Source organism: Ciconia boyciana, chromosome 10 (genome assembly GCF_034638445.1).
Source record: "Ciconia boyciana chromosome 10, ASM3463844v1, whole genome shotgun sequence".
Lineage (NCBI taxonomy): Eukaryota > Metazoa > Chordata > Aves > Ciconiiformes > Ciconiidae > Ciconia > Ciconia boyciana.
The window spans coordinates 41418876-41445422 of record NC_132943.1 but is presented as its reverse complement, the minus strand read 5'-3'; the positions used below and the strand labels follow the sequence as shown (position 1 = coordinate 41445422).

Sequence of the window (26547 nt, the reverse complement as noted above, 5' to 3'; positions counted from 1 at the left end):
AATTTTGATATATAGAACTTTTTTTAACTTGAAGTTGCTCAGAACTTGTCTATACAAATGTTAATCTGTAACTTTTTAAAATGTGTTTTGTTTAGGAACAGCAGGAATCAAAAAATGAGCTTTGTAGCAGCAATTTAAAGATAAGCACTGACAGGTGGGTCATGAATTGTTTTTGGTTTGGAATTCTAGATGCCAGATTAGATTTTTTTTTATGATTGAAAGGTTGTCTGTGACTTAGCAAAACTGCTGGTACTAAAAGATTGCTGGGCAGCGGCTCCTACGCTGAAGGGTAGGGCTGCCTTTCAGAGGGACCTGGACAAGTGAGAAGAATGAGCTGAAGACCTCCTCAAGTTGAACAAACACCAAAGCAGCCTTGGTCTGCAGTTGCAGACTGGCCAAGAACAAGTCGAGTGTCAGTCAGCAGTGCTCCCATATGGTGAAGAAGGGAAGCCCCGTCCTGGGGCTGCATTAGCAGGAGTGCAGCCAGCGGATGGAGAGTAGTGTTGATTCTTCTCAGTTAGGTGCTCATGAGGTTGCATCTGGAAAGGTATCTCCAGCTGTGGGCCTTGTAGTGCAAGAAAGAGATTAGCAGACTTGGGGAAAGCCCACCAGAGGACCATGGAGATGGTGAGGGGAGCTGGTGGAGCACCTGATGTGTGAGGAGAGCTGAGGGTTTGGGCAGCCCAGAGAAGGGAAGGCTGGGGAGGTGGGGAACCTCCCTGTAGTTCTTGGCAACCCGGTGGTGGGTTGCTGAGAAGACAAAGTTAAATTCTTTGCAGAGGTGTGTTTTTGAAAGGGCAAGAGCCAGCAGTTAGTGAGGGGAATTCTAAGTAGTTCAAGATAAAGCTTTTTACAGTGAGAGTAGTATGAAACAGCGTTAGAGAGATGGTGCAGTCTCCTTTCTTGGAGATTTAAAACAAAGAACCGCAAACCCAACACAAAGCTGGACTGGATAAGACGCTGAGCTAATTTTGAAGTTAGCCCTGCTTTGAACAGAGGTTTGTACTGCAGACCTCCAGAGATCCCTTCCAACCTGAATTGTTCTGTGGCTGTGGAAACAAAATAAGTGTGTCTGTAGATCAGCAGAGTTGCTAAGTTTCTTTTTGTTCTTATGACTGCACTTTTTGGATAGAAATGATTATGGTGCTCGTGCAGTTTCTGCTTCTAAGTTAAGGCTGTTTATAATGCGAAAGCTACTGTAAGACATCATTTTTTTCTGCGTAGTAAGTAGGAGGAACTGATTCTATTTTTCTTTTTTTTTTTTTTCCTTCAATCATATCAGAAATAGCTTCTGGAAAGCTACTTGTTTCAAAATAAAACATAATGAATGTAAAATATTGATTCAAGGGCTTCAAGATTTTGTCTATTATTATTTTAAAGGCCGGTGCACCTTGACAAACAAGCTGTGAAGAATTCTGCATCAAGCTACTGTCAAAAAATACTGCAGAGAGCGATTGAAGCAGAATTGCAGATTCTAAATGCTCATTATCGGATGTGCTATCAGCACTGCTTGAAGGTTTACAAACTGGCTTTGGAGGAAAACACATGTTTTAGCAGGCATGTACTTTAATGTCCTTTTAAATGAAATGGATAACTTGGTTAAGAGGCATAAATTGCTAAATGTTACTGATGTATTCTATCCATAGCTTGTATAGTGTTTATAGTTAGCGTTGTTGTCCAAAAGAGTTTACATTCTCATAACCGCCAAGTCTTCTTTTCAGCCTGAAATTTTTTGTAGCATTCACAGACCCAGCAAAATACACTTTGTTTCCAGGAATGCTTTCTGTACAGGAGGAATAGTACAGAGAATCCATTCAGGAGTGGACGAGATGCATAGAGGGGGAGCTGGGGAGGAAGCGGTAAAGGAGAAAGAGAGAGGAGGTGCAGGACTGTTAAGAGGCGAGGCAGGAAGGGGGTGGCGATTGCAGAGTCTCTAGCTGATAAAGCATATGCAACAAACCTGGAATTCAACCAAGAAGTCCTGTCACTGAACGCTTTACTGTGCCACGGATAGCGATAAAACCTCGTTACCGTAGCGTCTGCTCCATAGCTTAGGAGGGGGTTCAAGAGAGAACCTAGTAGTGCTGTGAAACAGAGTATGGCTCCAGAGAGCTACTTTGTGCGTCAGGAGTGAGCTCCTGTTCTTGCGCGATGTGGAGGAATCTTTAAACACTGTCAAAGGTTTGAGCAATTCTGGAAGCAGTAAAATTAATGAAATGTCTGTCTATGTTGGTCTTATTTTCTTACACGTATTTTAACAGATGTAATGGAAATACTGAATTAGGTTCATCTCTCGTGTTGGTTTTGGAAGAGCTAAAAAAGAATTACAACATCATGAGAATGAAAATAAAAATGGGCATACCTTTAAATGCACTTCCACCGCTATCAGTTGAGATGAAGTTGTTCCCCATCTCCTCTTCTTATGTTCCGTGCGAGGTAATTTCTTAATTGCTTTTTCTTTTTAATATAAATTGCTTTCTTCAGAAAATTAAGACAAATCTTTTCTTTTTTGACAGTTGTTCAGAGAGGATCTTTGCTATGAGTAAGTAGTCCTCATTTGTGGTATTTATTAAAGTTAAAAATAAATGAGAAGTGAGTTTAAAAGACATTAAACTTAGAATTTCTTTATTTCAGGATGTATCTTGGTGCTCCAAACTGTTCAGCTGAAAAACTAGCGTAGTACTTTGGGTACAGTGATTTTATTTTGAGGAAATTTTTACTCTGTAGTGTTCTAATGTGCAAACTATGGAGTTGTATTTTTACTGTCTTTATAGCCAAAGTTTTCAATTTACAGGTAATTTTCCTGGTTCCCTACTTTCACTACTAAAATCTGTCTCCAATCTTAATGCTATCTGTCTTTAAAAAAAACCAAACAAACAAAAAAACACCCCACCAACAAAAAACAAACCACAAAAAACTCCAACAAAACAAAAAGACTTTGCTGCCAACAAAGATCATATTAGGCATATAAGCAGCTGTTCTGCTAAGATTATCATTCAGTTATGAAGAATGGTAGAAAAATAACTTCATATTTCAGGCAGACATATGGTACTGCATGTTCAGGAATCATGTCCAGTTACTTTATGTAAGTAGAGATTAAAACAAATTTGGCAATAAGTTTTTACTGCATCAGGTAAAGAACTAGAGATCTTTTTCAAATTTCTTGTTAAGTATTAGTAAGATTAATCAAAAATTGCACAGATATTTCAACTTGTAAAGACATACATCAAAACATCACACAGAAAGCCATCTAGATATAAAGGAAAAATAGCCTAACATAAACCTAGAACATAGCTTTATGTTTCAGGTTGCAACCAATGCTTTTATAAAATACAGCTATCAAAAAATTTTGGTTCTCATTTTCAGCTAAGATTTATTAAGGACACTTTATTTAGTTTACTGTGAGCTTTTGGAAATATTTAAATTAATATTTCAGAGTACTTGGTATCATTGTAGAATTTAAAATTGTTTTGCCGTATTTTGTATGAAATTCTTGGATCTGTTTTAGTTCCGTTTCAGGCACAAGGAAAGCTGACTTTGAAGCACCAAAACTGCAAGAAAGGAAGATTTCTGTCAACATGGTAAGGACCTCTTCATTACTGAGTTTCATAGACGTTAATGTTGTGAAGCATAGTCTCCTTTTAGGTGTATGCAAATACAGTCACAGTCTTCAGGGCTCAAGCTGGGATTCTCTGCCAGTAATCACAAATGCAGTTGATGTGACCAGAATTTTGATCGTCCTTTCAAAATTAAATAACCTGGGGGTTCTTGAAGACAATCAGTAGGTTAACTTTTTAAAATTTACCTGTTTAATCAATTAATATTGTGAAGCTCAGAAAAATAACGTGTAATCAGGTGTAAGTGCTATGACGTAACTGAAACATGTTTGTAGGACAATCCACAGACTGTACGTTTAACTGGTGGCGGTCAGCCAAGTGACTCTACTTCCTGCAAGACATTTGAAGAACAGCATAAAGATCAGAATGTGGAACGTGGTAAGTGATCTGCTTCTAGTACAAGTACTACATTATTTATTAGTTAAGTTGTTAAAAAAAAAAAAACAACAAACCCTGTGTAAAACACATACATGGATACTCAGCTGTCCTTTCTGTGATGGAATGCTTAACATTATATCAGCTCTATATTATGCTTTGCATCTTGAAAAAAAAATTTGCTACTTAAATCAGAAGTGAAAACTAGTATGTGTCACCTCTTCGTAATGTAGTACCAAGTCATGTAGGCAGCTGGAATCACCCTAGACACAGAAAAATTTGATATTAATTCATATGATGTACCATGGTCTGAATTTTAACACGCTGAAATTTATTTTAACTGTCAAGGCTGTGTGAAAAATGAAGAATGGAATGAATATTGGTTTGATGCTAAAGAGGACTTGACAGCAGCAGATTTTTCAATAATATCTGAAGAAACAAAAAAGCAACAAGAAAAACAAGACACAGTTGATTTAAGAGGTGAGGTCACGTGCTGTAAGCTGCCATACCTAATAATGGTGTTTGTTTATTATTGTTCCTTCTACAAGCATAAGTGAACTTGGAAAAAATGCTAGCTGGGTTTTCAGACTTACTTTTTCATTGACTTGCAGTGAATGCTTGTACAGATATTCAGCTCTTTTAATCCATGTTTTTCCTTGAAAACTTTACCTACAGTGGTTAAACTCAATTTAGTAAATGTCCAGCCAATCATGTAGCTGTAAATCTTTCCTTTTTTTCCTCTTCCTCCTCTCTCTGCTTCCTTCCCCATACTGGCTTCTTAAGAGTTAGCTGGGAATGGTCTGTGTTTGGAGACTTGGGTCCCAGTGACGGGCATGGTTAGAAGTCCCAGGGTGTTGAAAGCAGAGAGCTTGTGTGCTACGTGGTGGGGACTCGCAGTACACGACCCATGCTTTAGCACTGGTACCTGTTAGTTCAGGCCAGTGTTTTCTCTTGTTGTACCTCTTCTGCCTCTTCAACCCTCAGGAAATACTCAGGGAAAAGAGATTTCACAAACTGAACTGTTCCTTCTCATGACACTCTCATTTTCTGTTAGAAGATACTCTTCATTCTTTTAGGGTTTTTAAAGGTTTTCTGTCTGTGCCGTCTGAAATCTACAGAGAAGATGTTAGCTTGAACTGAAACAAGAATAGTTAGTAACCCTTTGCTTTCTTATGTTTACTATTAGAAGGGAAGATAATGGAGAATGGAAATGAGTGTTCTTCTATTCGTGTTGGTGGCCTAAGTTCCTCAGTGTCAGAGGTATGCCTGTTCTTATTTACACAGTAGCAGTAATGTCTTGCCTCTTTTTTGAATTCTTTCGTACTCTACATTTGCAACCAAATATGTTTCTATTTTGTAGGGTGATTTAAGATCACATTTCCGGAAGGATCAGATTTCTGACACCCTTATCTCTGTGGATTCTAGTAACTACAGGTATATTAATACAAGTTTCACATGTTACAGATTTTTTTTTCTGTCAAAGTGCGCAAATCATGGGAGAGAGGAGGGAGTTGCTCATTAATTTGTTTCGGTAATTAATGTCGATACAGATAGGTTGACAAAAACTTGTCATCCCAGACAGCTTCTCATCTTATGAGAAGTTAAGGAGTCTGAAATTTTCTGTTATGTTTAATGGAGATACAGTTAATATTCAGAAGATGAGAACCACCATGTGTTCTTACTGGTAGTGATTTAATATGTGTTTTACTTAGTTTCCTTTTTTCTTTTTCTTTTTCCTAAACTTTATGCCTCAGATATGCATTTCTTTCCTTTAAAGACACTAATAAAGCAAAGTTAGCTGTAGAGGAAATGAACCAGAAAAAAATAAAAGGAAAACCAGTAAGTGTTGAACTTGTAAATACTTCATCAGAGAATAAAGATTTGGTTTCCCAAGTACTTACAAATAAGCTTTGGCATGAAATCCAACCTGTTGATAACAGTCAAAGAAATGATCAAGATAAAACACTCACTTCAACCTCCAATTCTGTGAAAGAACCTGGCGCCACCTCTGCTTCTGAGAAAATGCATCTCCTTCCCATAACTTCTTCAAAAATTTCTCGCTCTACACAAGTACCTTCAGAAACAAAGTGCCCTGGTCTGAAATCATCTACTGAAGATTCGGTATGTTATTTGCTTGAAGTTAATCAAAAGGTAAATAATTATTACTAAGGCTCCTTTATATGGCAGATTAAGAGCCTTAAAACTTCTTGTCCCGTAACATGTTACATTTAATATATATAGAATGATGTTAGTATAGGAAAACATGTTATGTGTCAGTAATAAATTTCTGGCATGCTGCAGAAGAGTGAGAGCACCATTCATTTGCCCCTGCATCAAATTGTGATACTCCCATCTTTTTTTTGTAATCCTAAGCTAGCTGGGAACCTAGGCATTTGTGCTAGATTTTTATCTTGCTTTTCTCCTCTTTTGAGTTTCCATTTGTAACAGTTTTTCTATGTGAATATCTTGTGATTGTATACAGGAAAGATTTTGGGATACTGGAGGGGAAACTCTTGGGTTTTTTAATATAAATCTAAGAAACATCTATGTATAAATGTAGTATTTTGTATTCGCTCAGGTTGGAGGATAAGGCAAAGTTAGTAACTGCTGGTGTTGCTCTCATAAACTACATAGGTATGCTACCTTTGGGGATTTAACTTTAAACATGCCAGTCCTCTGGGAAATATAAATTGGATCCAATTTAAAGTAGCAGGAATGTCAGTTACACATAAATGCATGTAGTATTTTTATTTCTAATTTACAGATTGGATAATATGACTGGTTGTGTTAGAATAACTTAGTGATCTGAATCTGTATCTGTCATTTTTTCTCTTTCCATAACAGGAATATTTATTAGTAGTAAAGATATGTTGTATTACTTGTACAATACTTAACCCGTTCACTTTTTGCTTATTTTGATGCAATTCTAGGATACGGGAGAACATTTCCTGCAGAAAACATCTGCTCCTTTTTCCACTAATTCATACGATGCCTTTATTTCTCCTAATACGTTGAATTTGAGCAGCTTTACCAAATTAATGAAGAAACTTCAAGAAATCCACCCAGAGGCTAGCAGGTGAGAGTATTTGGATTTCATTTCTGCCCTGATTTGTAACGGATCCAATATCCATGGTAACTAAGTGCTAAATGTATTGCACAAAATGTGATGTAAACAGTTACTACTTTTATTCATATAGAGACAAAATTGTGGATGCTCTGCTGGAGGTGAGGAAAAACAACAAAGGTATCCTAAGTGGCTTGTCCATCAGTTCTATTGTGGAAAGGACCTCTGTCATTCTAAGGAAATGGACGCCCAGTTATGCATGGGAAAGGCAATGTAAATAAGTGAGTATTCTAGCCTACAGAAAGATACTGAAAGAAAAACACTTGAATTTGTGTAGCTGTATAGCTTGACCAGATTAGTAAATAACTTAGTATAAAGCTCTGCAAGAAGTACCTGGATGAATCTACTGAAACAGTGGTCTCTAAGGATTGTTAGCTGTTTTGCAGAACATCTGTAAACAGATTGGCTTGCTAGCTCTGTGCGCTGTATAAAGCTTGGTATACTAGGGCTTTTATTATGCAAACTGTTTTATTGATTAACTTAGCGGAGAACGTCGTCATACATATTCTGTACAAAGGTGACACCTAATGGCCAGTCCTTGTGTAGCAGTTCATAAAGAAATCCCAGCATAGGCTCAGTTTTGGTTTAATAATTGATGATTTCTATCTGATGTATGAGATTCGGTTCTGGACTAGAAATCTAACAGAGTAAGATTGTATGTCTTTTTAGTTTTTTCGTGTTAAAAGACCTCTTGCCTGATGACACAGCACTGGATGCCGCAGGAAGCTGCAGCAAGCTGAACATGCTAAAACCACAGCTGAGAATTCCAGGGATGTGTATATACATTCTCCTGTAGGAGACATCCTTGAGCTGGCGCTTGTGTCAGTCTCTTACTAAGCTTGGTGTTCTGCTTGCTTTAGGGCTGCTAGCAGTGCAGGTTTTCCACGCTGTCCAGTGCAATGCTCCAGCTTCACCTTTGCCCACAAACACACTCTGTACAATATTTATTCTTCTGTAGTGTTTCTTCCTGAAACTGCACCAAATTCTTAATGCTCTGATTTTCGTCTCAAAGCTCCCGTTTCAAGGAGGTCAAGGAGTCAGTTTGGTTTTAATCGATACCACCTTTTCCAAGATAAGTAGTATTTATGCCGATGGTTTTACATATCCAAGTATCTTTCCCACCCATTGAATGTTGCTTATCAGACTAAATTCTCCTGGTCGGATGCCTGTGCATGTGTCACTGTAGTGCACAAGTAAACCATAACACAGCCTTAACTTGAACAGAACCGTTGTGCGTTATATACTAGAAGTGTAATGGTAGTAGAGTGATCCTGCCCAGTAAGATGAAGTGGAAGCCTGGGCTAGAAAAGCTTCCATAGATGCATTAAATATACAAATAGATGCTTATAGGTCATTCGTCTCAGCCTTGTTTTGGGAAGTAATACCAGTGACCAGAAAAGTCCTTCAGAAAGACTGACTGTAGATTGTGTTAAATCCACAGAGACATAGGATAGGATTTTACATACAGCGTAAGATTGTACCTCCTGTAGTGATGAAGAGCATGAAAGAATCTCAACCAGTGTGCGTGTTTGGCTGAGTTCCTTTTGAAAGGACCAGTGTAATATAAGTTTGTTAGTGTGGCATTTGGCTGCCCTGTGAGCTTTTACAGATGCCCCTCTGAATCAAAACAAAATTTAAAAAAGAAAAGTCTTCATATTAATCTACTGACTGACTTCCACAGGACTGCAGATATGGACATAAACTCGTCCAAAAAAAGAAAATCTTACACTTGAGAGTATTTTCAATTAGTAAGGTTTTAACAGCCTCAAATGTGTTGTGCCTTCCTTGTCAACTGATATATTTATTTTTTTTAAATGGTGTGTTGGTTTTACAGTCATAATTGTTCCTATGATGGGTTTTTTTTTTTCTGTTGCTTTGCTAAAGAGATGATGACCTATAACAATTTTTACTTTCATCATGAGGGAGCTGTGAAATAGCTAGGTCATTATAAGTAATGGGGAAAAAGAATTATCATCTTTCCGTAGTAAGAAACAAGTACGTAGTATGTTTAAGAAAAGATGATTCTGCTCAAAGCTCATCTATACTAATTCTGGTATATGTATAGCTTCAGACTTTCCTGAAGGCTAAGTGTCCACTGAGAAATACCACCTCGGAGCCTTATGTTCTTGCGGGCTGATGAAATGTCCAGAGTTGTACAGATAATACTTTTATGTCAAGCTGTATTACATAGTATTTAATGTATAACAGCTTAAATTCAGCTTTAAAGTAAAGCACAATATAATCTTGCTTTTTTCTTTGGCTGACTTGGCCCAGAGTTGGACATCTGCATGTTTATAGATCTTGTATATTTGTTAATTTTGAAGGAGTAACTTCATTAGAAATGGCAAGTTAGGTTTTGGGCTGGAAAGTCCTTTTATTCTCATTAGTGAGCAGCTGTCATATTTACCTGAACAGCACGTTTAACCTTTTTCTGTTTTCTAAACCTAATGGTAGGCAGCAGTTAACAGGAGTCGTGATGCTATACAAGTTATTCAGTGCAGCATTAAAAATGGCTGTTTCCTTAATTTTTTTCAGTACCAAATGTCCATGCTTGGAAGCTTTCTGTGAAATTAATGATCTGCATAGTAAAAATTTTAAAACCAGACCAATGGAGAGGGGTCTTATCAAAGCATCACTAAAACAGTGCTTTGAGAAACATAAAGAAATGCAGAGTGTCTACGTACTCCTAAATGATCATTTGATAACTTAATTTTGAATTAATTGAATTGATTAAAAAAAATGAGCACCAGATACAATTTGTTGCACAAAGGTTATTTTATTGTAGTCATTTCTTTCATGTGGTTTTTGAAGCTAGGAAACCTCACTTTTCTGTGTACTTCTGTAGTACATAGTGAAATTATTATAGTTTCTCCTGGTTTTCTGGGGTATTAAAACTGCTGATGTTCCTTTTATTTCAGTTTGAGTGTGTACATGCAAAACTTACCTGCTGCTTTTTTTTGTGTTGTTCTTTTTTTTTTTTTAAGTAGATGGCTTTCCGATTATGAAGAATCAATCATCTCCCTTTGGAAGATTTTTGCAAATTCTATACTCCAGCTTGTTCCGGGATCGTACTGTGTTTCTTGTTTGATTTGTTTCAGCAGATCTTAATGAAAGCTCATGTATCATCACTGCATGATATGCAGTCTTATCCAAGAGAATATAACCTGAAGGTCAGTTTGAGGTATTTTTCTGTTGATGCAGATATTAAATGATTCTTCCCAGTTTTGTTGCCCCTGTAGTTGGTTCAAGCGTTTCAGCAGGTTTCGCTAAGGTAGAAAGATCTCACTTCAGCGAAGCAAGCCTTCTCTAATACCGGCAGAGCTTTTCTAGGCTGAAGTACACAACCCCCAGTTCTTTCGTGCCGCTTCATTTGAGGCATGGTGGTGGCTGCTAAAACGTTAATAAATAGCCAACACGCTTGTGCTTTCCGGGTAATCTGATTCTGAATAGTCTGTAGAAATTCCACGTACCCTTTGAATACCAGGGAGGCATGGAGGAGGCAGCGAGGGCTTCATTTTAGAAAACCAGGCTTCGGAGCTGGCAGCTCTGGTGGCCGTGGTTACATAACCCCCTGCTGCAGCAGCAGCACTTGCTCGGGAGCAGAGTCATCTCGTGTCCATTTTTGACTTGGAAGCATCTTGCAGACTGCAGAGCGGTGATGCGGCCAAATGTTTCCTTCAGGATGAAGCCTAGATTTGAATTATATATATATTTTTTTTTTTTTTTTTTTTTTTTTTTTCCCCCAGAATATGGCATTTAGCTGTCTCATATTCTACTTCTGTTGCTGCAAGCAGAGGATGAGCTTCTAAATCCTCTTTTTGTGTCCCACGGCCTGGTATAGTGGGAAGCACACGCTCCCCGAGACTTTTAGTTTGGGTGATACAGGGGAGAGAGGAAAGCTGGGAGTATCCAGTCTTTCATGTTTGTGTGTCATTAGTGTACAGAAGAGGTCTAGATTTTAAATCCTCTTCTGGTAAATGATGGAAAGGCAGCTTAGGTGTACGTGTCTGGTCAGGGGGTGAGGAGAATTATCCTTGATTGACACAGACAGGCCATGCTGTGATGCACGACAAGACCGTACGTTGCTGTTGTCCATCTCTGTCTCTTTGTTGTACTTTGTTCTAGATCACAGCTGCATTTCCTGCTGAAAATAGCAGCCTTACTTACCTGGTGAATAAAGGTTAAAATTCCTTCTTCAAAAAGTTGTGCCGGTGTTCTGCTGTTGTCAGATCTCATCTGTTCCCTCTCCTCTTAGCAGAAACACTGTAGGTAGCCTTGTCTTTGACAGCCGGTACTGTAAGCTTGAGGCCTCACCTGCAGCTTCAGGACCAACTTTGGTTTCTTCCCTGTTCGTATCGAGATGAGAGCAGGCGTAGGCTTTGCTCTACCACATTATTAATAGAAAGTGCTGCCCTTTGTGTTCCCCAGACTTGATTCTGTAATTAGGTGGGTGTTCTTAATAGTTTAGGATAGAACTGGCTTTCTGGTATGCAAGCTGTGTTGTTTCTGTTGGGAGAGCAGGAACGGGTATAATATGAAACACTGAAGTTAGCACACTGTGGTGTTCGTTCAAGTTCTTGTTCCTTCTTCTCCCTTTGAAAGGAGGAGTTAACTTAAAATGTGAGAGGACTAATCTGTGGGGCGATGACCTCCCTGCAGCTGGAGCCCTCGCCCACTGGCACGACAGGCTCCTGATGGCATATCCTAATCCTAAATGTGCTCCTCGAGAGCCCAAGCAGGCACTCTCGTGTTCAGGCACGCATTCACTTACCAGCTGCAGGTGGAGCTGTACTAGCTCAGTAATGATTTTCTGCTCAGTAATGATTTTCCGCTCAGTTAAAAAAAACCCCTCAAACCCCAAAACATTTATTTTTCTCCTAAAATTGTATTACGTTCTCTATGTGCATATTCAACACTGTAAAAAGAAAGGGAAGGTATGGTGTTTAGCCTTAGGCTAGAGAGAAATGCCTTCGGTGGAGACGGAAGGAGGGCTAAGGAAAATGTGTGCGCAAGAAGGGTTTCTCCGTGCTTGCCTTCCGAGCCGTTTCCTTTGCCTCTCCCGCGTCTCTGGGCGCCCCCCTGCCCCTTCCACGGTGAGGAGAGGGGGCTAACGCTGTCTTACCGGGCTGCTGGGTCACCGGAGAGCTCACCTGCCCTCGGTCCTGCCTTCTCCCCAAGATCGAGGCTGCGGTCGGGCACTCCCGGCGCGGGGCCGCAGCGGGGGGCGCGGGGCAGGCGGGAGAGCGGGGCGCGGTGCCGGCCTGGGCCCGCCCCTGCGCGGAGCCCGGCCCCGGGGAGCGGAGCGGAGCGGGGCTGCGACGGGCGCGGGGGGAGGATCCCGCCCCGCCGCCCCGCTCCGCGCCAGGGGCGGCCGGCAGCCCGCCGCGGCCGGGCTGGGTGCGCGGGGCAGAGCGCGGCGGCGATGGCCCTGCTCCCGCGGCGATTCCTCTGCTTCGTGCTGGGTAAGTGCGCGCCCCCGGGCCCGCGGGAGCAAACTTCTCCGGCCGCCGCTGCAGCGGGTGGGTGCCGGTGGCGGTGCCAGCGGGAGACGCTCCCCTGGAAGCCCCGGAGCAGCCGGGCCGTGGCGGTGGGGGCTGCGGGGAGCCCTCTGCCTTCCTGAGCGGGGCCGGGAGGTGTGCGCTGCCCCGCGCTGTGCAGCACCGGCCTCCCCCTCCCTGACTTTACCAGCGCCCGTTGACCTGTTTATCCCGCAGTCCGTGAAGTCTCCAGCTGGGCTTTGCTGGCAACACGGAACGCAGGTGGAAATTAAAAGGAGAAATTGTTCCGAAGCGCTAGGAAACAATAAAACGCCTAACTTGGCCTCTAAATATGCCAGGTGATGATGCTATCGGACACAGCCTGTTTTGTGAGGCAGGTGAGATTTACTGAGGCATGCTCGTGCTGGCAGACGTCCTCTGCCATTTGTTTCAAAAGTAGAAATTAATTACTAGGAGACTGCTTTAAGAGTCTCTGCTCTCCTATTTCTGAGCCACAGGGAGAGGACGCAGCCAGAAGCGCTCGTTCAAGCAAGCATTTCTAAGCTGAGGTCGGATGTTCTGGGTTTAGCAGATGATCGACTTAAAATCGGGTTGGAAATTCTTGTGTTGCCTGATCATTTTCACAGGGCGCAGCGTGCCCGGCTTTCTTTGATGTCCCTAGCATTTCAGATGCAACAGGCAGCGGCTTGTGCTGTGCCTGTAACCTGTGTGTCCGCAGCAGAAAGCTCGGAAGGATCACGTATTGGTACTTGGTATAAGAAGTGTGTTTGTTTAAGGTAACTTAAAAGGGAAACCGCGTACCCTCATCCTAATGCTGTTCCTTCACGAAGTCAAAGTGCTCTTTGAGGAAGCATGGATTTCTCTTTCCTCCCCTTCCTTCTCTTGCCAGTTTTCTTCTCTGAACCCTGGTGAATAATTCGTTGAGCTGTGCTGCATGTAATGGTGTTATTTGAACCACGTAGTTAAACAGTTACTACTCTTTAGCTGGCAGTTATTCACAGGGAGGAGAGGGCCGTGCCATTAGACGAAGCATGTTCTCCGTGCTGGGTTGCAGGGAAGGGCTCTGGGTCCCTGGCCGAGGAGGGAGCAGAGAGACCTGTGGCTGCTATTGCTGCCAGGGAGCACTAATTCCTGCTGAGTTAGGATTTCTCTCTGCTCTGTTTTCCCAGTCCCTTTCTCCTTTTTTCCTGCCCCTTCCTTCTCTTGGTTTTGGGCACTGTAACTTTTGAAGGTGAAGGGAGTGGGAGTTGGTGATACTCCAAGCTGCTCTTTTCCATCTTCAGTAGGCTCGGTCGCAGCAGGACGTCTGCCTCTGTGGAAGCCACTTAACCGTGATAGATGACAGCTAATTGTGGTGTCGAGTGGTGGATGTGTTTGTCTTTCACTGTATCCTCCTGCAATTTTTGGTTTTTTGAACATGTTCTGCACTATTTAAAAAAAAACCCAACAGAAAAACCTGTTTGTGCCTTTCTGCTTTACGGCCCCGCACACAGACAGGGCTGCGCTGAAATTGCAAGTGACAACTCGGAGAGCCCAGAAGTCACAGTGGAGTCGTGAATTTCGAGGTTGCCAATGCTTCTGAGGAAGCAGGTGTTTTAAAATGAAAAGAAATATTTTTTTAAAAGGGAAAGGTAGAAGGGGGAGGAAAAAAGCTAACGGAAGTGCCAGGATCTTGCTAACATGAGCACTGAGGTAGCAGACAAATCCGGAGTGCCTCTGCTCAATGCCATGTCCTAACGCTCACGTGGGGAGCATCGTCTCCGCTCCTGTAAATCGTGCCACACACCTTTGCAGTCTCTTGGGACAGGCAGCGGGCAGGGAGGATCAGTTTTAGAGCTGTGTTGGTGTTTTTACTGCCAGCTCGTGAGCCCTGCCACTGCCTTGGGACGTGCTCTCGGACATCTGCCTTTGTCACTAAAGCGCCTTCCCTTGCAAATTGTTGAGAGCTTTATGAACAATGAGTGTTGGGTGGTGGCTTATGATGCTCTCCTCCTCAGATCTGTGTTTCTGGAGATGTGTCTGCCTCCATAGGCAGCTCACCCTGAGCTCAGGGGCCTCCGCCAAGCCTGGTCCTGCCCCAGCTCCTTCGTGCTGCGTTTAGCTGCGGTCTGCCGCTGCAGCCCACGGCAGGATGCAGAAGTGGTCTGGGGAGGCCGTCTTTCTATTACAAAAGAAAAAGATACCATTTGAGATGCCCAGATGGCATGCAGAAGAAAACAGGGAGAGCAAGGTTAAGGCTGATAGTGCTTCGTTGTGCCTTGGTTAAGTTGGTCAGTTCTGCTTCAAGTCAGAGCGCAGCAACTTCTGCTGCCACTTTGGGAGCATCCTTCCTGCCTTGTGACCACAGCCTCTGCAGGACTTCTTGGTGGTGGGGACCGAGTCCCTGGCCTAAAGCTTTGAGAGCCTGACTGGAGAGCTTTTCCCGGCAGCTCAAAGCTGTTGACTCCCAAATTTGCATGCGGTCCGGGCCACGAGAGGATGACACAGACCCTCTCCCTGCCACCATAACCTCCCGGCTGTACCGAAGCTGGGGTTCAGATCCTGGCAGGACCGACTGGGCTTTCCTCCTATGCAAGAAAAGCCTTTCTCGTAAAGCTCAAGCTTTAAACAACTTTGCAACTGGCTGCGGAGTCCTTAAAAAGCAGTGATGGTTAGGGTATCGACTGCCTAAAAATAACCCTGGTCTCATTCAGCAGGCCTGAGATCCAGCTGTATCCCAAGGTAACCACTTCCATTAGAGGTAAAGTTAGGCTTTTCCTGTTTTTTGGCTGCGGTTCCCTGCAGAGGCTGCTCCGAGAAGAGGGAATGAGCCGTGCTCTCGCTCATCGTTACCAGGAGTGGTGATGATTAGCACCACGCTCTGCTCTGCAGCCGTACTTCGGTGTTTAAGGGTTTACCTGAGGGCTGGGTTTCACAAGGAGACTTCGTTATTGCTGCTGATGATGGATGAGGCAGGATTATGTCTTGCAAGCCAGGTCAAGGTCGTGCAGCTGAGAGTTAACAGGCAAACGCTGTTAGTTCTGCTAAACCCCACGCAGGTTTGCAGAGAGATGGGCCCACACCGATGGCAGTTCTGCTGCACCGCTTGCTGGAGGTGCTGCAGGGATGAGCATCCCTCCCGTGCCCCTGTGTGCATACCCAGGGATGCTGGCTGGCGTGAGAAGGGCCGTGTGATGCTCGGTGCTGCTGCTTGCGGAGCTGCGGTGCCTCGCACAAACGTGCTAGCCGGTGGCTGGAGGTCCCCCCGGGTACGGACATTCCCCACGCCGGTGTCTGCTGTTGCTTCCTGTGCCTGTTTCTGCTGGCACGCAGTGCTGTGCTATGCTGCTTTGATGTCTTTCGGGTTTAGATAGCTGTATTATTGAAAGAAATAAGAGGGAATTGCAAATAAGGCCAGTAAAACTTTAATATCATATTGACTCCCTGCATCTTCTGTATGTGCTGTACAGCATTATGTTTGCATATTCTACAGAAAATGATGCTTTCTTAAAAAACAAAACAGTTATTGGCACTATTTATGATCTCTCCCGGAAAACACAAGATTACAAGTGCCTTTGTATCCTCTGTTCGGCTGCTGGGACCCCTGGAGTCAGGAGAAAAGGTAGCAACTTAAAACCTTTGGAGTTCTTCGGAGTGGTTTAAATTGTCTTAACTCCACATATAAACATCGCAACTTTGATCCCTGGACTTTGGTCCTCCGGGAGAGGAGGCGGCAGTGAGAGGAGGTGTTTTGGGTTTTCTGTACGTACCTGAGTGCCTGTATGTTCCCTTTGCCCTGTAACCATCCTAAAACCACTACACTTTACACCTTAATACCATCAATCAGTGCTTTGCAGGCTGTAGTCAGCTGATCACTTGAATTTCCTGGACTCAAAAATAATATTAATAAGAAAAGATTAACACTAAAACTAACACGAAAGGGTCTGCCTGTCAGCAGGAGCAGCTTTGTGAGACAGGCGGCTGTACCGTTACCGCAGAATTTTGCGGTGCGTTAGGATTATTTGTGTCTTCCTTCACCCCAAAACGCACTCAGTAATGCCTGCGTGTAATTTGAGCTTGAACACCTCTCTTAGAAAAATACTTAGTCTTGCTTCAAAGACTAATTGAAGGCTACCACGTCTCTGGGAGGATCCTCCTAAATATTTAAAGCGTGCCGTGTTATGAATCCCTGACAATAAAGTATAACGTTCCTCCTCCCTTTCAGATTATGTCTGAGATGGAGAGGACTCGAGGCTTCCTATACATTAAAAGAAAAGCACGTGAGTGGTGCAAAAGAAATTACTTCCACCGTGTAATTTCACGTACCGCTGCCATATGTGCTAGCTCTATTCCTATAGAAACTAGTGGCGTACGGGTTTGGTTGGCTGGATTCAGGCTGTGTTCTCCGGTCAGGAAGCCACTTGGCTTTGAGAAATTGAATTGCATTTATTAACTCTGAAATGCTGTTGAATTAAACAGCCGTTAAGCACCGACACTGTAATCTCGTATTTGTAATGACCCTGGAGGTTGTGGGTAATGAAAATATAAATGCCATGACCTGGAATGAAATTAGAGACCTCATAATCGCTAAAAATGGGGTTGGCATCCTTCATGTTTTCAAAGGGCTAGAAATCAATATCGGGTCATTACAGAGTTGAGGGAGGTCTTGGAAACCTGCGGGTGGAAATCCGGAGTTACTGCTTTGAGCTAGCAAGTTCCTTCTGCCTCCCTAACCAGCTGTAAAGTCTGGCTCTGTTGGTATTAGCAGGCACATTTGGTGGAGGTTTTGACCCCAAAGCGATGGTTGTGGTCGCGGCCCTTGCCGGCACAGACCACGCACCGAGCGAGGACTGAAAACACCACAGCGCAGCCCTGGGTTTGGGGGAGAGGAGCGTTAAAAACCGCTTATAGGGGATATGCAGCGTGTTTCGACTTGGTCAAATAGCTACATACCTTTTTCTCTTCTAAAAGATAACCATGGCTAGGGTTTGCTGAGCAAATTCGGGCTGTGGGTAGGTGAGTACCAGGGAATCCCGAGCCTGGGGTGCCGTTGCTCTGCCGTTGGGCTGCTGTGGATGCTGCCTACGAGCTTGGTGCTTTTAATCAGCAAATCCAGTAATGAACCTGCTTAATGGTTTCAGTCCCTTGTCTCTGCACTTCTACAACTTGAGCTTTTCAGGGTTTAAAACCACAGCCTGACACTCCGGGAAAGCATCTCAGCAGGGCTCTGCACCAGGAAACGGGCAGCAGCCTGGGCGAACACCTCCGGCAACGCTGGATTTCAACCGAGGGTGGGTTGCGATCCGTCCGGGCTTCCCCGTATCCTTCAGGTAACGCTGGCTGGGAAAAAGGCAGCGCTCAGTGTGGGTGAGTTGCAGAGAAGTGCCATCTCTGCGTGTTATTCAGCTGGAAGGAAAGAAAACCGCATCGAGAAACCTCTGTTAAAAAGGAAAATAAATTATTCCCAGGCTGCTCACGTGGCTCAGCAACAGATTTTAGTCTGGAGACTGTGTATTGAAAGCATTTAGTCAAGCTGCTGCTCTTTGCAGCCTGTGATGAATGCACCAACAAGATAGCGCGGCTATTTATTTTGGTTTTCTCCCTAATGAATTTTTATATTTATTTATTATGTGCTTCATGATAGGCAATCTGTTTGAGTGAATAAAAAAATCGGTTCCCAGACAAATGTAATCTCAAAGGTAGTTCAGTATAATGGTTCATAATCCCACGTACCAGAATAATCGGCGTTTAACGCACACAAACTCGTTGAAACCTGAACCGACAGGATCGAAGCGTGTTGTCTCCAAACCGATGCCGGGCACTTTTAACCTTGGTGTTAGTTTCCCTGTTCTTATTATAGCCTCAATCAACTGAAATAGCTGAAGGAAAAAATAGTCTGGGGGCAGGGGGAGAAGGGCACGTTTGCCTTTAGCACGTTCTTGAGATCTTGAGCCTGGTGGCCGCTTGTTTCTCTGTGGCTTTCTGCAACAAGACCAGCCCGGCTTTGAGACCCAGCCGACACCTGGCCTCTTTTGGCATCCCATGCTTTGTTGGTGTTTTAAAACTAGCTCTAAAGCACGGGTCTAACGCCGGGTTAAGCTGCCGGGATGACGATGCTGGAAACCACTGTCCTCCCCCGGTAGGCAGGAGAGAGGCGGCTGGTTCCCGGGGGTGACATCCCTTCAGCCCCTGGAAGCTGCTGCCGACTGCGCGGGCTGTTTGCAAAAGAAGGGCGTGCAGAATTAAACGGGGATCCCTGGTTCGGCTGTTCTAGGTCAGCGAGCAGGTATTTGACAGTGGTAACGGCCAGAGCCGATTTGAACTAGGAAGGGGTGAAGTCAGGGCTGTACCATCCCGCATCTCCAGTGTGTGTCTAAAACCTGTGTTTTTCCTCCATTAATTTAATCAAGGCGGATTATTTTTAAAAAGATGCCACTATTCATTAAGGATATAATTATCTTTATAACTAGCTGCTCATGGTGGATTTTCCTCTCTCCTGATTTGCAGTCAGCCAGCAGTTGGTTTTCAGCATGCCTGAGTTTTGATTCCCATTCTCCTTCCGCCCTTCCTGGGTTTTGACTTTATTTTGCTCACTAAAAGAATTTTTTTGGGGAAAGAAAAGTATTTGTCGTTCTGCCCTACGCAGAATCAAGTCTAGGGACATGAAAGATAAGTCCCGTTCCTGGAAATGTGCTTGGCAGCCACTAATGAATAACGAGGACATACCATAACTCGTGCAGATACATCTGGGAAACTGTGGTGAGGAGAGAAACTGGACCGTGGTCCTGGCTCTTTGAACAACCTATTTCAGTGTATTTAGTAGTTAATATTATTTTACAGCAATGCTATATGGCAAAAAGCTAATCCCTTATGACCCAGCTAAGGCAGGACTGTCGTGTGCCGGGTGGTGTGTCGCAAAGTACCAGCATTTATTTTGCATTTTAATTTTAATCAAATATTCTGCATCTTACAAGAGCCGTTATGTGGAAACCTGTATCAGAACGATGTTAAATTGTCCTTCGCTTGGGGAGGGGTCAGCTGTTGTGTTGTAGGTGCAGGAAAGCTGCTTTCTGAGGTGTTCAGTAGAATATTGAACTTGGAAGAGGAATAATGGGGTGCAGCAGTATCTGTGCTACCCAAGCATCTCCTGAGCATGGCAGGGATCCAGCCGGAGGGGCTGGGGAAACTGTTTTCCGCGGGCTTGTTGAGGCAATCACTTGATACTTTTGTGAATCGCTGCATCTTGCAGTAATTTAGTGGTTTGGAAGCCTTACACCGTCCAAAAGCATTTCCATGTTTCTTAAATCCCTCAAATCCTCAGAAAACGAATCATTTTCATGTTTAGGAGAACTGGAGTTGTCCTTTGCACGCAGAACCTGAATGCCTTTAATCTGATTTATTAACTCGGTGTAGAGAAGGGGGACTTCATCCAGTGGGACCCTGCTCCTGGAACGGTTATTCCCCTTCGTTTTATTACACAAAGCAAAATCAATAGATCGCTTTTTTTTCCAGCCAGCACTAATGAGATGTTTTGCATATAGCTGAACGTAATCATGAAACCCAAAAGGATATCCAAGGTTTTAATTTTGGCATCCTGTTGTGCCTGCGAAGGAATGTAGTGATTTATCCATTGACTTGATACTTTGATGATTTGTAGTCAGTTTTTTGCTAGGATGGGGGTGTTTGAGTTTTTGCTATCATTTTGTAGTTATCCCAAGCATTACAAAAAGGCACAAAATAAACTGTGTAAAGATAACTGCCAGTGAATTATTTGTCGAAGTCGAGGTAGGAGCCAGCTGCCTGAAAGCAATGCCTGTTTGGGGTTTTTTTCCCTTTTTTTTTTTTTTTTAAATTATTTTTTTAAGCAAGTGGTTTATTAAGCTGATGAGGCAGGACACTTTCAACCAGCAGATTTATGGTATTTTTGTTAATTGGTGGTCGGGGTTCCCGCTCAGGCTGGGCTGTGAGCTGGGGGGAACAGGGACAGGGCGGCATGGGTCACTGTGGGCAGGGGGAATGGCAAGGCAAGAGCTCTGCCGGGCAGGAGGCGGACGGCGTTATCGGCAGAGGTAGGCAGGTGAAATCCCGCGTGGGCAGGCTGAAGGCTATAGTGGTTTTCATTTCAGTCTCCCAAATTGTTTTCCTCCCTGCAGAGCTGCCACCCCGTCTCCGGCTGCAGCACTCCCCAATGCCCGGGGAGAAGCGTGGGCATCTCCGAAAGGCGCTTCAGGCCGGGTCCCTTGTCCCGTGGGAAAGCAGCTGCCACGGCAGGCAGGGCAGGCACAGATCCCCGGGGGGACGGGCAGGGAAATCTGCGTTATTGTGTGGTGCCTTTGGCAGGCAGCAAGGGCCGGGACGCGGCGAGGAGGTGTCGCGCTGGGAAGAGAGATGAGGAGCAAAGGACTCCTGACCCGTGTACCGGCTGGCTTCGTTAGCCCGCCGCTCACAAAGCAGCCCTAATTAAGGACCTAGCTATGGAGCTGATTGCCGGGCGCAGCGGAGCGTACTGCAGCCCCGCTCCTTGTGGGGCCACAGAGCCGGGACGGGGCGGCAGGGTCCCGGTGCTGGCTGTGGCGAGCAGGGACTGGAGTTGCTCCGCTCACCTCACCGCGGCCGGGGCAAAGCAATTGCAGCGCTCGGGTACAAAGTGCTTTGGTAAAAACACGGTGCCTGGTATCGCTTCAGAGCGAGTTGTAGACGGTGCGTTTATCAAATGGTCATTGAGCTGCCAAAAAAATAGGTAGGGATGTAGTCCTGGGTAGAAATGGTAGCGCTTTGGTGCTGCATGCCCTGTTTGCAGGTACAGCTTGGGGATGGGGAAATGCAGCGTGCCGGTACGGGGCTGCTGCGGTTGCTGGGCTGGCGTTTGTGCCGAGAGCCGCATCCGGCTGCCGGTGTGCAGCTGAGCTGGAGCCGATGCTTATTTGTGATCCGCTTGTTTCCTTTTGGCCTTCTCCTATTACTGCCTTTTACTGTAAATAAGTCTTCATGCCCGGTGACGTTTATCCCCAGAAGTGTTTCTGGAGCATCATCGCGCTGCCTGCAGCCTGGCTTTTGCAAGGTGCAGCCCTGGCGCTGGCTCTGCTCCCACGCTCATCCGGGCCACGGCCCCCCAGAAATGGGACTTCTGGGGACGCTTCTCCGGAAGCAGCGGTGGGACGGGGCTGGCAGGACCGCGGCGCGCTCTTCAGACCCACCATACATTGTGCTTCGTTCCCGAAGATGTGGAAGCCTTTGGCCTCTTTGGAGGGCACCTGGAGCTTTCTGTGTGGCCGGGTCCCTAACAGGGGACTGTCCCCAGCCTGGCCGAGCAGGGACTGACTTTCTCTATGGATTCTGCATTCGGGTCCCCCCTGTCTCCCAAGCCAGCGAGGTTTTACACTGACCCTCGCCGCAGCTTACACCCCTGGCATGGCACTTATGCCAGGGCAGCTCCCGCCAGGGTGGTCACATTCCGCTGTGGTTTAATGGAATTAGCCAGCAAGAATTTATTCAGGGCTGTTTTGTGAGCAAGCCCGGACGGAGGGAGATGCAGCGCAGAGACCTGGGGAGCCCCGGGGGGAGGCCCACAGCGATGCTCTGCCCTGGGACTGCAGCGCCTGCAGCTCGCTCCCCAAAGCAGCATGAGCAAAGCCACAACCTGATGTGTGTTTTTCAGGGAATATCTGATTTCCTAAAATTGAGCTTTCCTAGCCCTGTCTCTTTTCATTTAACACTTTTGCCCTGCCATGAGGCTTCCCCCCTCCCCATCCCCAGCCTGAGTGACTTCTCTCCCATCCAAGTTTCTCAAGTCCTTTGAAAACTTTTGTGGCTTCATCTGCAGATCTCTCTGGGGAGCTCTGGCCGTGCTTTGTAACTGCATCTGTGCCGTGCTTACGGACCGCTCCGTTCAAGTAGGAGCTGGGTAGTTTCCTTCTGCTGCTCCATCTGCAGCCCCCCGGGGCGGAGGGGAGGCAGGGAGGGGGCTTCTCTTCTCCAAAGCGAGCGGTGGCAGCATGTCCAGGACATCCCGGGATCAGCCTTCCTGGGTGCTGGGAGACAGGCAGATGTTCGCCCCCCTCCCAGCATCTGCTCTGCCCCCAAAATCCTTGCTGCACTGTGACTCAGTGTCATGTTGAAAAATCCCTGCTCCCTTTCAGCATGTGAAAACCCCTGAATCCCATGAATTCCCTCTTAATTTACATCGTGAATGGCTACGCTGGGAAGGAAAATCCTGCGGGTTAAGGGATAGCGTCACAACACGCCAAGTGAACAAGCGTGCAGCAGGCAGGGGAGGCAGGGGCTGCCTGGTTTTGGGACCCGAGGATACTCCAGAAGCATCAGGGAGCGGGTTTGGGACAGAGCAGCGCTCTCAATTAATGCTGCTGGCATGAGAAATGCCCTTCTCGCATTAAACAGGATGGTTGGTGACTGCTTTGGGTGGCCAGTGAGTCCCTCCTTGTCCTGATGTCCCCAAGCCTGAGTCCAGCTGCGTGCCTGTGGGTTGCCGGTGGAGGGGACAGGCTCTTCCCATGGGCTCGCCTGCCAAGCACCCGCATCCCTGCAGCAGTCGGGAAATAGGAGCATCTCTGCGAGGACTTCAGACACGTCCACTTATTTTTGAGGTCCCTAAACTGGATGCGGGGAGCCTGGTGCTTTGCTATGGCAAAAGCAGCAGCAGCTTATCCAATCATACGTTAATAAATGAAGTTTTTGAGATGCTTGACATGCTGGATGGAATATTATCCATTTTCCTTGGCCAAATTTATTTGGTCGGAGGTGGTGGCAGGGTAGCTCTGGCAGCAGCAGGCCTGGTGGGTAGTTGGCTGCGGGCTCCTTTTCTGCCTGTTAAATAACAATTATTGCTTTTTGGCATCTGCAGGTGCTTTACAGAAGAGGCCAGGATGATGGTCCTTGCCTGCAGTTGAGGAAAGGGAGGTGCCTTGCATGTCCAGAGAAGGGCAACGGAGCTGGGGAAGGGTCTGGAGCACAAGGCTGATGAGGAGCGGCTGAGGGACCTGGGGTTGTTCAGCCTGGAGAAAAGGAGGCTGAGGGGAGACCTCATCGCTCTCTACAACTGCCTGAAAGGAGGGTGTAGAGAGGTGGGGTCGGTCTCTTCTCCCAGGTAACAAGTGACAGGACGAGAGGAGATGGCCTCAAGTTGTGCCAGGGGAGGTTTAGACTGGATATTAGGAAATTTTACTTCACTGGAAGGGTGCTCAAGCATTGGAACAGGCTGCCCAGGGAAGGGGTTGAGTCCCCATCCCTGGAGGTATTTAAAAGATGTTTGGGTGAGGTGCTTAGGGACATGGTGTAGTGGTGGGCTTGGCAGTGTTAGGTTTATGGTTGGACTCGATGATCTTAAAGGTCTTTTCCAACCTATACTATTCTGTGAAAAGCGGGTACTTGGGGCCAGAGAGCACCTCGGGCAGGGGGCTGTGCCGGAGTCAGCGTGGTCAGTGCTCTCCTTCTACTACATTTGCTGGGCTCGGGAGGAAAAGGTGTCCTGAGCCGTAATGCAGTGCTCCTCTAACCTGGGCCTGGAAATCACCACAAAGGAGATACTGAAAGCCTCCACAGATGTTCCCCTGCAGCAGGCTGGTAGCGAGAGGGAAAGATGCTGGAGATGAAATATTGCCAAGCTTGGAAGGGAGGAAGGGACTGGAGGAGCTGCCTGGGGGGAAGTTGGGCTCAGCCTTCACAGGAAGGGATGGGGATGGGATGGGATGGGATGGGATGGGATGGGATGGGATGATCCTGTGCTGGTGGGGGGGCTCAGGCAGGCTGCTTGGGAAGAGGACAGGTCTCAGCCTGCCCAGTTTGGGTGCTTTCATCCCTCTCGCTGTTCCCAAGCCGCTGCACAGCCCCAACAGCCACAGGAGCCGCTGGATCCCAGCCGCTCGGGGCGGGTGGGAGTGCCCCCGGCCTGACCCAGCCGGGCAGGGAGGAGAGGCTTTAAAAATACATTCCCTGTACAAAACCGGGACAGAAATAGCATCCCCTGGCAGGGCTCGGAGGTTTCGTTTGACTGCGGGGGTGCATCCCAGGCTGTCAGCGAGCAGAGGTGTTAGCGGATGGCTCCCTCCTTTCTGATAGAGAAATAAATAGCCTTGGGCCAGCCACCCTGTCGTTCCCCAAAACCAACATCTACCTTTTTCTGCCCCCCCGCCAGCTCCAGCTGAAGGGAGTTACACCTTTGCTAAGCACCAGCTTCATTTTTTCCTGGTGAACCAAGGGAATGTTTGCAAGCTCTGACGCCTTTGCTGAGCTGGCAGCTGCCCGAAGCAGCCCCGGCGGGAGGTATATTTTTAAGCCGAGAGTGCTGGACCCTTCCTGGGGGTTATGGGGCTGCAGATGCTGGAAGGGGCAGTTATCCCTTTCTTCGTGCTTCTCGCCAGCTGGCATGGGCGACTTCCCCTCCTCTCATGTTTCTTGGCATGAGGTTTCTTGCGCAAGACCTGCGCTTCCTGCTAGGTTACGCAGTGGTTTGGTTTTTAAGCCCTATCCAGAGCTGTACCCCAATGTGGTCTGCTGAGCCTGGTGCAGAAGGTGCTCCTCGGATGGGTGAGCTGCAGAGGTTGGTCCCCAGCGCCCAGTTTGCACCTCTGTTGGGGCTCAGCCTGCTTTTTGGAGAAAACATCTGACTTTTTCTAATACCGCCATGGGGGCCAGAGGCTACGTAGGAAGCGGCAGGCTGGAAATGCTCCCCATGCCAACTCTGGCTCTGTCTGGGGAGGGCAAAATCAGGCTTAGGAGAAGGTGTGGATAGGTACAGGCAGGCGGTCAGGGAGGTCCCTGGGGCAGGTTTGCAGCAATGCTGCCAGTTCCCACGTCGGCAGTTTGTGGGCGCCAGCCAGAGCCCAGTCCAGCCCTTTATGTGCAAGCAGTGCCGGGGGCGGTGGGTTTATTTTTAGTCCTGCGAGCCACTTGCTCCATCCCCTGCGAAACCATCTGCTGCCTGCAGTCGGGCTGGTCTGTGGGCTTTGAGTCAACAAAGCGAAATCCCCACCCCAAGTTTTCCATTTTTTGGCCGCAAACCAGGATGTTTTTCATGCTCGTCTTCTGCCTCCTGCCCCTGTGTCCTCTCCCCACCCTCCCATGAATGTTTTGGATGAGGAGGTTTGGACTGGGTCTGATTCTTCCCTCGGCTTTGTGCTTCAATCCGGGCAGAGCACCAGGGAGGGGACTCGCTCGGATGTGACCCAGGGATGCTCCCAAGGGTGCCCAGACCCTGATGGAGGGGTACCACCTGCTCGCCAGGCTTAAGATGAAAACTTGAGCTTAATTATGTTGAGTTACTGATTAGCAGCGGACGTAGCGGCTCTGCTGAGTCAAAGCGAAGATGCTGAGAAATGCACTTTGGTGAGGACCGGCTCGGCTGGTCTGTTTGTGGATGTGGGTCCCAACATGAAGGGAAGGGCTGAAAAGCAAAATTAGGCAGCGTGAGGCTAATTAATGTGTGCTTCCCCCATGTACGGAGCGGCTTTCAAGGCTTCCCAGGACTGTGCCTGCAAAATTCCCCCACTCAAAACCTGCTCTCCTGGAGCCATGCGGTACCTCCAGCGAGGAGATGGGGCTGTGGTCACTGCACATCATTTTTGTCACCAGGGCGAGCGGTGTGTCCTGGCAGGGATGGCTGCGAGGCCAAGGGGGATGTTGGCCAGAAGAGAGTGGGACAAAAATCAGATTTGGGTTTAGCTGCAAGTGACCGTCTCCTTCCCAGCATCGCTCCCAGCTGGCGAGTACCCGGTTTGGCAGCATGCAGCACGGCTGTCCAGCTGGGCTTTCCCCGCTTTAATCTCCTGGGTTGGTACCTGTGGGGGCAGGATTTGTCCTGCTGGATGGGGATATGGCAAAGGCAGGGCTTGATGCATTGCTCAGGAAATGAGCTCCAGATTTCCAGCTCTTGTTGGGTTTTATTTTGCAACTGGGTCCAAACCACAAGGCTTGTTCTCAATAAAACAGAGCAAACAAC

The 26547-nt window shown here is 46.3% G+C and overlaps 1 protein-coding gene across 1 annotated transcript in view; it reads left to right on the top strand.

The window, feature by feature from the left end:
- Nucleotides 1-26547, top strand: part of RBM44 (RNA binding motif protein 44) — a 44575-nt gene that overhangs the window by 1554 nt on the left and 16474 nt on the right. The window contains 14 exon segments of the mRNA XM_072874980.1: nt 96-154; nt 1381-1554; nt 2247-2436; nt 2517-2542; nt 3509-3581; nt 3893-3995; nt 4341-4472; nt 5179-5252; nt 5353-5426; nt 5747-6143; nt 6923-7068; nt 7190-7298; nt 7300-7337; nt 12295-12578. Coding sequence (XP_072731081.1) covers nt 96-154; nt 1381-1554; nt 2247-2436; nt 2517-2542; nt 3509-3581; nt 3893-3995; nt 4341-4472; nt 5179-5252; nt 5353-5426; nt 5747-6143; nt 6923-7068; nt 7190-7298; nt 7300-7337; nt 12295-12578 — 1879 coding nt within the window.